Source organism: Camarhynchus parvulus, chromosome 14 (genome assembly GCF_901933205.1).
Source record: "Camarhynchus parvulus chromosome 14, STF_HiC, whole genome shotgun sequence".
Classification (NCBI taxonomy): domain Eukaryota; kingdom Metazoa; phylum Chordata; class Aves; order Passeriformes; family Thraupidae; genus Camarhynchus; species Camarhynchus parvulus.
In genome coordinates, this window is record NC_044584.1 from 6,361,527 (window position 1) to 6,375,103 (window position 13,577).

The window sequence follows — 13,577 nt, forward strand, 5'->3', positions numbered from 1 at the left end:
ATGACATTAGAAAGCTTTAGAAAGTATGTTCAGTGTGTTTTGACAAATGCAAACGTGCTGGAAGCGTGATATGTTCCATGAAACAGTACAGAGCTTTAAAACTGTGGAAAAAATTCAGTTTCCTGCTTGCAATGTCTATGGCTACACCTCCAACCTGGTACAATTAACAATCATGTACCATTAACCATTTTTTTCCAAACCTCACCATTAAAATGTTATTGTGCATTTAACAGCATAGGAAAATGCCCAATAATCTTAATTAGACCTTGTCAGGGAGCTAATTTTAACCCCCTGCTACCCAACCTAAAAACAGCAGGGAAAGCACTGGAAGAACTGTTAATTTTTATCACCTTTACCCAAATATTGTCCAGCCAGAAGCAGATGCACACATTTCAGAGAATTCATTGCTCCAGACCACTGAACTCTTAAGCATTAAACCTTTGAGATGCATTTCAAACCTGCTATTTGACACCACTGGAGAAATAAAATTACTTTCAGAGCTCATATGAAATTGAAGAGATCTCATTTAGAGTGTAAAACATGAAGTAGGAATGTGCTGCTTCTGCTAAACCAGATTTACCAATAGACTGCTCTGGTTAAGGATGCACCAGCTACAGGATTTCCCTTCACATCCCTGCACAGGATCTCTGATGAAGGCTGAATTGAGACAGTATCAGTGATTTCTCATTACAAGCATGTTGTCAAAAAAAGGATTGTGTTTTGTAGCTGTTACACAGCTCAATCATCAGCAGTACCTGCAGTGACAGAGCAGATATCCTTCCACAGCAAGAAAAAGGTAATGTAAAATAGACTGACTTTGTTATTCTAAAGCTTACAGAAATCCACTACAATTACCAATGGAAAAACCACACAGAATTTTGAACATACAAATCAGTGACAATTTGGCTCCAGGAGGGATTTCTGGAACTCACCTATGGTGCAGTTTGTGGTTATTTTTCTTCGCTTGGGGTTGTGTCGTAGCAATTCTAACTCTCTCTTGGTCGGCTCCCATGTTGAATACTTCTCTCCAATGCCTAAGCAGATAAAACAAAGTTTCAGGAAGTTCTTTAGTAAAAGGATGAAAAATTCTGTTCAAGTCAAAGCTTTCAATGTGCTGTCCATTAGGTTAGATTCAATTTATGCACAAGTTAAGGACACTGATTGCTTTTTACTCCTTCTCAAAAAATATGGTTTGAAAAGGTATCACCAAATTTTTGAACAAAGAAGAACTAACATAAGAAAACAAAGGTACTTCTTTACTTATAAAGAACAAATAGGCCAATAAACTTTCCATTATTGAATTATAGTCCTCCTTTCAGTTAAAAAAATAAATTCCAGTACAAGAATAAACTTGCTATTACTCAAAAATATATTTCTTTGTGCTCAGAGGAGGTTAAATGACACAACCAGCATTGATGAACTTGCCAAGTTATTTAATAAATCTAAACGGATCCAACTTAATGGACAGATAATCTTTAGAGAACAGCAGAATTTAATAATTCAAGATACTGAACAGTTACTACATGTATATGCTATTACACAGAATGACCTCTCCTTATACTATTAATGAAGGATTAGACAAGTTTTAATTTTTGACATTCACTTTGTTGACATATCTAATGTTATCTAAAAATGAAATTAGTAGTAGATTTAAACACCACCCTCCCTCCACCAACCAGTCAAAACTCTCCAAATATTAAACTACCATTTCTCATGAGCTAAAATGTGTCATTTTTCTTTTTGAAGACCAACACAGCACTTCCAGAAGATTTCTTTTGCTCAAAGGAAAGTGCAGTAGAAATGAGTCAGGTCAGTAGTATAGAGACCAGATTTTAAATCAGCACAGAGCTGTGTTCAGTGTAAACCTGATACAAGAAAACACAACAGTGAAGACTCATGTGCTGACCAGCTCAATACTGCTGCAGCTTTCTATGTAGCACAGAAATCACTGTGCAAGGTCAATTATTGTGAGTCACAAAGGCATCTTGGCATTAAAAATAAAGAATTATAAGATGGCAAGCAGTCTATTCTAAAACTGAGAATTAAAGTCAATTAAGAGTTATTTTTCACAGAATGCGTGGAGCAGAAGCAGCACTTTGCTACAGAAAATAAATTATAAATCATACATATGAAAAGGATAGTAGAAAAATATAGCTGGAGGCTTACACATTCTGCATAATATACATTAAATTTTAATAGTTCTTTGATCTTCATTTTCAGAAATAGCTATGCTTGTCAGAAACTACCCTCCCAAAAATGTTCAATTCATAGTTACTACTGACCCTCCAGGTTCTACTAACAGAAGGTCTCATTTTTAGATTCTCAAGGACTAGAGAATTCTTATTTACACAAATACACTCGTCTCTCACTTTATTTGATTCAACAACAGATTATGCAAGGAACTTAAGGAACAATACCAGAATCCCTTTCCTTTATCCAAGGTTCAGCATCAAGCTACACACCCAGGAAAACAGAAAAGGCAGGGAATGACTGAGACTGATGAGATAACACAGCTGCAATGCTTTGGACACACTGCACGTCTGCAGAGACCCTTTGGAGATGCACAGATGGACACTTCACAGGGATGGAACATTGGCTTCCAACAGCTTTGGCACTGGATGTCTCCAGCAACCCTGGTCATATTTGTAATGCTCCCTTAGGAATTTATATAAATTCATTGGTAACACCTTGTTAGTAGCAGCAATTGCATTGTGCAGCTGTAAATTGCTGTGCTTGTGTTCACTACAGTTAAAACATGGCCAAACACAGCCAGTCAGTGTGATGAACCCTGATAATAATTTAAAAATACCCTCTTGGATATGTTTAAATCCTGGTTTAAGTCAAATACAACAAAATTCATACCTGGAAACACATGTGCACTTTAGGCATGCAATAGCTCCATGTATATCAGCAGCACTATTCATATATATTTATATATATATATATATAATTATATAGTTTAAATACTGTAGAGGATGGGACTAAAGCATGTCACAAGAGCAACTCTTAATTAAGGTTAAACATGACAGACTGGATTACTTTTAAGGATTCTGGGTGAATGAAATATTTGTTCAATTTAAAAGAAATGAAAGGAAACAAAACACCATGTGCAATTAATGCCACAAACAGCAAAACAGACAGAAAACATTCTTGCAGAAGCCTTTCATTAGAAGGAGCACAAGTTAAGTCAGACACAGAAATTAAAACATGTTCCATTCCAACTATATAACTTAGCAGGAATGCTGAGGTTATATTACTCTTGAAAATTTGGAAAAGGCAGAGCCATTTATTAGGAATGGTTTGATGTTTAAAAATGAAAAACTACAACAAAAAATAAGCAAAAGACAGAGAAGGAAAGAGGTTTAATAAAAAGGTTTTATAACACTCACAAGCATGCCAAAAACTCCAATATAAACTACCTTAAACAAAGATTTGCAAACCATGCACAGGTCACCATTTACAATTAAAGGAAAGTAGTGTTAGATAAGTGAAAATTAGTAATTTTTAAAATGCTGCTATAAAATAGTCAGATTCAAGTCAGCACGTGAAATCTCCATCTAAGAAATTATTTTATTGGGTGAAATACTCAAATTGGCATTTCTCAGAGAATTCATTAGGGGCATAGGGATGAGTGAAGGAAAAGGCAATGAAGGCTCAGGTTTATGAAAGTCACAATTTTTCAAGCATTGTTTACTTTGCTAAACTTCAGCAAATTCCAATTTTTCCTCTCCCAAAAATTCAGACATTAATTAGAACAAAGGGCTCTGTGTATTCTTACCTCTCCTGTTATTAATAATCAATACCAAAGGAAAAAATACTGGCCAAGTTGCAACATTCAGAGTTACATCAGATAACCCTGAACTACAGCTGGACTGGGGAACTCAGCACACTGGGAGTTAATACTACAGGAGTATGAAATGAATCTCATGATATTTGGGGGTTTTCTTAAAGTTGTTTTTTTCTCCAGGCATCATGTTGTTATGTGAGCATCTATTAAAGTATAAACTAACACCCTTCAAGCACTGTGGAGAGAAATTTGAACATTTCTGCATTTACCCTTCAGTTTGTGAAGCCAATCAGTTTCTGCAGACTGGATTCACTTCTGAAGTTCTTAAAGTTGGCAACGAGCTCTGAGGTAAATGAACACTGTGGTAGCAATATAAACCCAAGACACTGAGTTTGGGGTTTATGCTCCTCTTGACACTGAGTCTGGAGCAAGAAGGGATCTTTGAGATGACAAGAGGGAGGGAGCACAGAGATTGGAACAACGGAGAGAGAAGGAAAAAAACCAGACATAGTTCTCCATTATTTTCTCCCATATACATGTCTCATTCCTTAGATAAATTTTGAGGAAACACATGGTTTCATAATAAAATGACATAAAAAAGAACCTACGCCACGACTTTAGAGAAAAAAAAGTCTACATTGCAGACTCCAGTAATTTGAAGTGTTGCTGTCTATTCCATGATTTTCTGTGTTCACTGGTCACTGCAGATTTATTCTCCAGGGACAGAAGATGGAATGTGCAGATTCACACAAATATGCATTTGTGTATATATTTAATGTACCATTCAATAGCCAGTTAATCACTACAGAGCATTCCTGCCTGGCAGTTCCTCTGGGTGATTCTTTGACCTTCTCTACACAACTCTGTGGTCCAAAATGACCAGTGGAACAATCCCGTAGCTGTAATTCCCTGGAATATAAATGACAGCAGGCTGATGTCCGTGGCAGGACAAAGTGGCTGCATCTCAGTCCACAAGGCACAAGTGTATCAATTGATAAGGACAACATAACAAAGACATTACTCTTTAAATCTGCATATTTAAAAGTAAGGAACTGGGGGAGGTTTCCTCTTCTATGGAATAATGAAGATCTGTTGTTGCAGCTGATTCATTTGGTGCCCCAAACACAGATTGAAGGAGTTTCTAGAATAGGTGCAGAGCTTGAATGAAAGGTTTTTAAATCTATTCCCATTTTGTCTTGCTTTGAAAACCAGTGCTTCGTGCTAAAAGATTTTAAGGTGTATTTCCTTGTTCTAGGACTCACTATCCTCCCTTTCCCCTGACTCCCTTCCCTCAAAGAGGGAACAAGCAGGAAGCAGGCTGGGATGTGTAGTAGGAACCAAGTGAAGGCAGCTATCTTTTGAGCCAGCAGAAAAGCTCTCGTTAATACGATGTTAGCTGCTATTTTTAAAATTGGAAATGAGGTTAAGAATGGTTTGAAGTCATATCAGCCCTGACTAAGGCTGTCACATTGAAACAGGATGCCATGGATTCCAGAAGAGACATTACTAGACAGAAGTCATCTGTCTTCAAATACAGACTTTCCCACTTTAAGAAAACATACCCCCCAGAGGCCACTGGAAATGAAAGATGACAAGCTTTTAAAACTGATGCTTACAAACTACTCAGTTTAGAATAAATGATATTTCCTTTCCAAACAAAAAAAACCAAAACAAAAACCAAAAAAAGAGAAAAGGTTTGTTTTGGAGGAATTCTATCAAGGAAAGAGCATATGAAATCAAGTCTGCTGCAATTATTCAATCACTGGAACATATCCAAACAAGAGGAAAACGATTTGCACGATAAAACTGGCATTCTTAACTGTGATTCATGTCTAGAATGGCAGGATAATCAGCAAAGGGACGCTTGTTAGTGAGGTGCGTCGCCAGCCCACGCCTCTTACCTGTCATTGTACACTGGTAGTGAGAAACCACTGTTGGGGTGAAGGCTAAAAAAGAAAAAATTAGGGAAAGCAAACTGAATAAAACAAATGTGTGTACATATATTTGTGTGTAAATATTTCTACATAGATACTGTGCGTGTACCCTGAAAGCACAGGTGTGTAAGCAAGCTGGCATGATCTATTTAAAAAAAAGTTAAAAAAAAAATCACACACAAGGGGGGCATTTCATGTGAGGGGAACAGATTTCTTGCCTGTACCACGTAAATAAGCCTAAAGGAGCAGACTGTTACATTCTCTACCTAATACAGATCTAACTTTTGATATTTTGCAAGTTTTTTGCAGGATTAATGTTAGATATTTCTGTATTTTTTTGCAATTAAAGATAAAATATTTTTGCTACAATTAGGTGTGGTGCATGTGTTAAACCCACAGTCTGACTGCTGGAAAGGAAGAACATCTCTCTCCCATGGCCTGCACTACTCTCTCTAAAGAACTCTTTCTTCCCCTTAGGTTTTTTTTTGCCACTGAACAAATGGGAGGGACAGGTATGATTAAAAACAGAAACAAGAAATTCAGGCAGGAAAACCAAACCTTGTAATTTCCAAGCTTTTCGTTGTTCTTCTTTGGCAATTTGTTCCATGTCTTTGTCGTATATGTAATCTTGACACATAAAGCAGTATATACCCCCATACAAAAGGTCTATGGCTGCAAAACAGAAGGGAAGTTGGGGAGGAGGAAAAAAGATGTGAGTTCATAAACCAGAAGGCATTTTAAAGCAGGCTTCCAAGTCAGGCACTCCTTCTTCCAAGCAGTCCACAAAAGAAGAAAAATCTGTACCTTAGAATCTGGAAGGGAAAAAAAAAAAAAAAAAGAAAAACCCAGACATTTTTCCAGTTTCAGTGTGAGTTATTCAGTTGCTTCTGGCACAGCAAGAAAACTGTGCAGGACAACAAAGCATCAGCTGCCTTTAGGCTGTTTGTAACCCACAAATTACCTCTCAAACACCTGAGTTACCAAGAGGCATCAGGACAGTGACTGACTAACACACACACAGAACCAGCCCTGTAAGAGTTGATGTATGAGTTTGAACTGTCTTCTCCTAAGACTTCAGCCATTTCTCTTCAAGGCCATTAAAATAATTAGGAAGCACCTAGTTAAAATACAGATGAAGGCTCCAACAGAAGACAGCACAACAAATTCAGATCTATTTCTCCAGGGAAAAGGTTTTCCAGGGTAGTTTATGCCACAGGTTACTTCTGTCTCGATTTTTCATTTCACACACCCTTTCAGAATAAACAAATGAACACTGACCAATGTTAAAAATATTTTTCTTGCACAACCTTAAACAAAAGAAAGCCAAGAAACAAAATAAATACCTAACTGAGAAATGTCATTTTACTCCAACATATACCACAGAAAAGGTGCAAAGTAATCATAGTAAACTGCTGATTTTCAGTACATAGATATGAAAAAAAGCCACAATCACAGGAAAGTTAAAAATCTGTGAGCACTAACAAATCTTACTAAAACACAATCTGCACCAGCAAACAACTAAGAAATACATCACCCTTCTCCCTCAAGTGCAGAGCTTTCATTTATTTTGTTTTTTAATTCCTTTTATTTCCAGATAATAGCATTATTAGAATAGTCTTACTGCAATGGAAACTTGTTTTAAACACAGGAAACCATTACTACATTAGGCAGCCTGCAAGAAACAGCATGGAATTACTCTGAAGTGCTCAATAAGCCAAACCACATGCCATGCAGCAGGAATTCTGCCATGGAGCTCAGCAGGCAAACACAGGTGAGGTCTCTGTGCTGCCCTGTCAGTGGGGCAGTGCTTGTGGTGAGGTTTTTTGGTAAAGTTCCTTTCTAATCCCATCTCCTCCATCCTTCACAGCCTCTACTCCCTCACAACCTGCTGTCCCCCTCTCCTTTAGTGTATTGCAAGCTGCTTTTTGTCCTCCTTCCTCTCTTTTAAAGTCACCTTTTCAATGATTATGGCAACTGTTTGTTAGTTCCCCTATTATTCAATAAATCCCAATTACTTTAAACAGTTTTCATCTTGCTGATGTGCTCCATTCTTCTGTTTGGATCACACTCAATTTGTGGAAGAGGATAAGGACTGTGTTACCTCATGTAAAGTCACAAACTCAGGATTTTCATTACCTTGTGTAATGTCCCAACACCAGAATATTTCACCCTGATGCCCAGAGGACTGAATAAACTCCTTTAGCAGAATACTCCAAAAGGAGAGAAGACTGAGCTGTGGTGGAGGATTAGTAATGAAACACTATGCAACTGCAGGGGTGGTATATCACAACAACAGAGTATTAAGAGTTCTACAATATTTACTCCATTACTTACTGCATTACCACTTCTGCACAGTTTTCTACAAAAAAAAAAAGCTTAGAAAATCCAAAATATTGGTCTTAAAACACAAACCCAAATATTGTTCTCCACATACTTTTAAGAGATCCCACCAACAGGCCCATAAATAACAGAACAGGGCTGGCAGAATATTGAATAAAAAGGACTCTGTGAGCACTAATAGTTATCATTTACCATCAGAACATGTAGGCATAGCTGTGCTCAGAAGATTCCTTACTTTTCCTTTCTTCTCCCTTCTTCCTAGATTTACATGCCTGAGCAATGAAACAGAGATGTCAAGATCTAAACCAACAAGAGAGCAGAAGGAATTTCTGGTGTAAAGGATCAGAAAGTTTCACAGAAACACTGGTGGAGTTAAAACTGTAATTGTCCAGCATCTGATTAAGGACTCTTGAGGAAATATCCTCTCTCCAACACACTTATGGGAACAATGCAGTTGTACATTTGCCAACACTTCCAATGTCTTTTTAATGACTGCAGGGGGTTTTGGACAAATTACCTCAAGCACCAGTGCCAAGGCAGCCACACAGGCCTGGCCACAGCACGGAGCAAAGGCAGGAGCTTCTCATGGAAAACACGAACACGGCTGCTCAGGAAAAGAGTCCACTAGGAAAGTTTGGGAGTTAATTGCTTCAGGTTAATGTAATTTGAATTTTTTCCCATTAAATACACTTAAACTTTCTTATGCTGGTTGTCTTGAGGTGAAGAAGAACAGAGAAGGGACTGTTTTACCGACAGAAACTCTACCCAAGCAAGCAATTCCTTAGCACTGACTGAAGTTACCACACCCAAAGGACAAAGTCCACACAAAACTTTCTCCCTCAGAGGAGTGGGGGGAATTAAACTAATTTCACCTCATTGTTAGGCTAAATCCTTTTTGTTTTAAACTAAAGTGTCCTGAAGCTCTATCCCAAACTGAAACACCTAGCCAGAAAATTCCATAAAAAACATGACAGTGAAGCATGAGAATGCACACGTAGCAAACTTCACCACTGGTATTTGTGTTGATATTTTAGATCACAAAACTAACAAAAAGGCCTCAAATTCATAAAAAGTTTGGGAACTACCAACCTAGGAATAGTGCCCAGGTGTTTTGGATTAACCCACTGCCAAGCCTGCAGGATGCCCCACATTCCTCACAATGAACATAATTTTAGGGAGCTCCTGTGGAATGGCTGCTACTCCCAACTTCCAGGATCTGCTTTTCCTACTCCAACCTTTCTCTCAGGAAGGTACAGAAAGAAGAAATCAGTGAACTTCAGTTTTAGCTGAATACACATGCAGAATTTATTACCCTTGGAAAATAAAATATACAGCAAGTAGAAATCTACCTTTCTTTCACAAGGAAGAACAAAAAGCAATTTAAAAGAATCACAATGTCATCTTATGAAATTTGATCAATCTAGATTCCTGGTTTAGGAATTCAAAATACCTACTTGGTGATCACAGGCAGAGCAATTTAAGAATGAAAAGACCTCTTGGAATGTAACATTTTTCTCTGCTTTTATACCTTCTGTCCTGACAACAAGCTTCTCCTCCTATAAAGTCTGATCTCCTTGGACTCCTTTACATCCAAAATTATAAGCAGCTGCAACCCAAGAGAGGAATGCAAATATATTTTATTTTTCATTTAAAAATAAAACTATCAGCCTGGAGAAACAAGGAGGCAGCACAGAAGATCATGCAGGAAAGACAACTTTATCTACGGTGCAAGGAACACTAAGCTTTAAAAAACAACAGCTCTGGGGTGAAAGTTTAAATCTGGCAGCAAAAAGTCTTCAAACTGCCTCTGGGAGCCAAGTAAAGTGTTTTAGTTAAGCCCAAGTGCTTTATTTTTCCAGCTATATCCACTGATGTCCTTGTGAAAAGATGGGAATCTTTTCAGAGATGATGGGAATACAACAAAAGCAGGGAAGTGCGCAACATCCAGAGTGTGAGTATCTCATCCAGGTAAAAAACCTTGGATGTTCAGTTTTTGAAAGATCCAGGTGAAAAGAACTGACTTTGCTTAGCTGGGAATGGGATACTTTACCATAATATTAGATACCATTCATCAGATAGGAGATATTTGTGAATCATGTTGTGGTATCATCTCCCTTGGATCACTGGGTGCACTCAAGTAGAACAAAAACCTCCAGCAGCAACTCAGAATTCAGGTCAGTTTTTACCTGTACTGAAATGAATTCCATTGTGAATTTCTGTGACTCAGTCTTGGCATATTATCAACCTCAAATCAACACTGTCTGTGTTCTATGCAAGAAACCTGCATTTCCTTCAACTTCTGTAACAAAAAGGCTAAATTTGCAATTCTTTCAGACCATTTTAAGCCAACATCCAAAGCTAATTCATGCTCCCTGATTTCTCACCTTGAGTGTTAATCATTAAACCCATTCCAGGTAATTGGCTCAGGTTCCCAAGAAGTGATTTGTTAAACTTCAGCCAGTTCTCCACTGGATCTTGTCTCTGATCTATCAGCACAAAGCAGGCATCTGATTGCCTTCCTCCTGATTTCCTGGCACCTGGAACCTGCACCACAGCTCAGAATTCCTGAACTGGTAAGAAGGGAGGAAAAGAGGTGGAAAAGGGACTACTGCTGCTAATTTATGACCCAGCCATTGAGAACTCCAGATATTTACTGTCAGAGGAAAAAAAAATAAACAAACAACAAAAACAAACCCCAAACTTCCTTCTGTTGCCAAAATCTTTTAATCCACATTAAAAACTATAGTCATAGTCAAGCATTATCCTTCCCTATCAACATTCAGTATCTTCTCCTAATACTCAAGGTAGAACTATTCCATTAGTGCTGCTTTTTCTTCTTTTTTCAAACCAGGAGCCAACAGGTGAGAAGTGTTTTTGTGGCTCTGAAGTCTTCAAGATGCCTGTTGGCCCCATATGGATCTAGAATTTTAATGTTTAAATTCATTTTGCCTGCAATCCAAACATGGCAAGCACCCAATATTATCCTGCAAATCACTTAACACCAGGAGCCAAATGGGCAGCCCCTGTGCTGTACACTCTGTGATGGTTTAGAATATCATCCTACAACTCCATATGAATCCAAGCCAGGAAAGATAAGATGAAAAAAAAATGTCCTGGTGTCCCTATGGAATCTAGATAGAAAATGTGCTTTTAACTGTTAATTTACAGGAACCACAGTGTGTCAAACCATTTTATGTTAAGTTGTTATGAGTGGAATATTAATTCCAGCTTCTTGACCCCATTCAGAAATACATGGATTGTAAGCCCTATAGCAGTGGGGTTTTCTGTATTAAAAAAACAACAACAGAAAATATTCACTCAGAAAGAATACTAAAACTTCATTTGGTGTCTGCCCAGGAATTTTCAGTCCCAGTCAGGAAAGTGATAAATTAATCACTGGTGCAGTTTTGAGATGAACTTTATTGTACCAAACTCTCTTCTCTTTTAGAGCTACTGTTCACAGACATCTTCCTGCTTCTGCTACTCTGGGACTAAGTCATTGTGTATTTTCCTTCACTGAGCAGTTGCAGAAAAGGAAGAGACTATCAATTTTTACAAGGATAGAATCCACCAGCAGATTCCCCAGGTGCTGAACCTGATTTGGAAGGATTATTTAGGAAGATGACAGAGTTTGTTGATGGCACACATTCATTTAGGATAATCAAAATAGCTCCAGAAGAATTTCAAGTTACTTAGCAAATAGGCAATAGCACCAAGAATGAAACTCCACCCAGTAAAGAGGCAGACAAGTAACACCAATCAGAAAAGAAGTCTTGGAGTCCCTGAATTTAACTCCCAAGTAACAATATCAGCTCTGTGTCGAACAGCAGATTAAGAAGCACAAAATAGAAGTCATGGAAGTATTAACTAAGAATGCAAGTCATTAGCACAGCAAACTGTCTTAATCCAAAGGGTTGGCACCAGAAATGGACACATTAGAACTGGAAAAGTGAAGTATGATGATGATATTGAGAATCATACAAGAGTTTCAATAAGAAAAGGTAAAAATTGTTCACCTTTCTAGAGGTGTGGAAAAGGAAACATCTGACAGGATTGAAAACAGGAAAAATCCCAGAGGAGCCCAGTAAGGACTTCGCTCTCACCATTTCACAACTCCTGACAAAAGACACACAGAGCCCAGTGGGAGTATCAGACTGTCCTGGAGGTGACTGAGAGGGACTGAGCAACGCAGAGATGATAAAAAGCAGCTCCTATAGCTGGATCTTACCTCACCTACCCATCACCCACATCCACAACTCACAGAATACATTAAATCAAGTCCAGCATTATTAATATACATTGAACAGGAAGGCAGATTCAAGAGCACAGGTATCACTGCAAAGTCAGATTGTGAGTGCCTAATTCAGATGGCTCAGACAGGCAGAGATAGCAAGGGATGTATTTAAACCCACTCTGGAATATGATGCTGGAGCCTCCTGAAAGACAGCAGAGAGCTGCAAACACATCCCTGCCCTGCTCAGACAGCTGTTACAGCTGAAATCCATGGTATTTCTTGCAACTGTGATTAAGTGTGCAGCTCCTGCCTGTCTCCATGGAGACTGATGTTGGCTCAGCAAAAAGTCACCAAGTGCTTTAAAATAATTCCTCTTCGTTTTGAAATTTCAAAGCACTTAACTTGTTTTTGCCTATCAGATGTTATTTTCCCAACTAAAACTGCAGCAGGAAAAGCAACCAAAAGCACTAGTAAAACTACAAAAATATTTTCAAAGCTCGTTTCACATGCAGCTGGAAATTAAACACCAAAATATACATTAAAAAATGGAGAAAAAGGAATCTCCAAAACTAGAAATCAAGCAGTCACTTGCACAATCTTCATATTACGTGTATTTGTGCACCAAGTAATTTATATTTAGCTGCAGAAGAATCCTTTTTGGGATTATTCAGTAAAAGTATTTTGTGCTTTGGCTTAATTAGCTCTTGCCCTTTTTATCTAAAGGCTATTCCTTTTGGGACATACCTTTTCTGACACAGCCTTAATTGTCCAATACCAGGACAATAACCACAACAGTCCCTAAGCAAGAGCATTTTTAAGAATCTCCCTCCTCCACCATCCAGTTTTGGTTTTCCTTTAAGGAAACACAAGCTAATTCACTACAGCAGACAACAGCAAATTCTGTCTTGCAGAAAAAATAACTTGAATTTAAGCTTCCCAAATACATAAACAGCAGCTGAGAATGTGTGCAATTATAAAGCTTTTTTAAAAGGTTCTCCATAAATATGGTGAGTTTAGTGGTAAAAATATTACAGTGTTTACAAAGTGTCCACAGATAAACAGGTAAATACTGCTGACAGTCTCAATTTAGCACAGTATTTTTTAAACCTTAAATGTGGCCATGAACTTGTATTAGCATAAAAGGTTGTTTATATAAATAAATAAATTTTAAAAAAATATATATACACCCACACACCCCTTTTACCAGAAATTCTTCAAGTTTACCTCAAATAATTTGCACTTCCACATTGGTAGAGATTCCAAAAAAATTCAGCTAATGAAT

General features: G+C 37.8%; 1 protein-coding gene across 2 annotated transcripts in view; it reads right to left on the bottom strand.

Annotated features, from left to right (window-relative positions):
- The window catches only part of USP22 (ubiquitin specific peptidase 22), an 89,535-nt gene that overhangs the window by 42,166 nt on the left and 33,792 nt on the right, over nt 1–13,577 (bottom strand). Inside the window, exons 3-5 of one of the 2 annotated variants that reach the window (XM_030957862.1) lie at nt 6,280–6,393; nt 5,689–5,733; nt 933–1,034 (exon numbers count right to left, since the gene is read on the bottom strand). In XM_030957862.1, coding sequence (XP_030813722.1) covers nt 933–1,034; nt 5,689–5,733; nt 6,280–6,393 — 261 coding nt within the window. The remainder of the gene's footprint in view (nt 1–932; nt 1,035–5,688; nt 5,734–6,279; nt 6,394–13,577) is intronic. The other variant, XM_030957863.1, reaches the window with a different exon arrangement.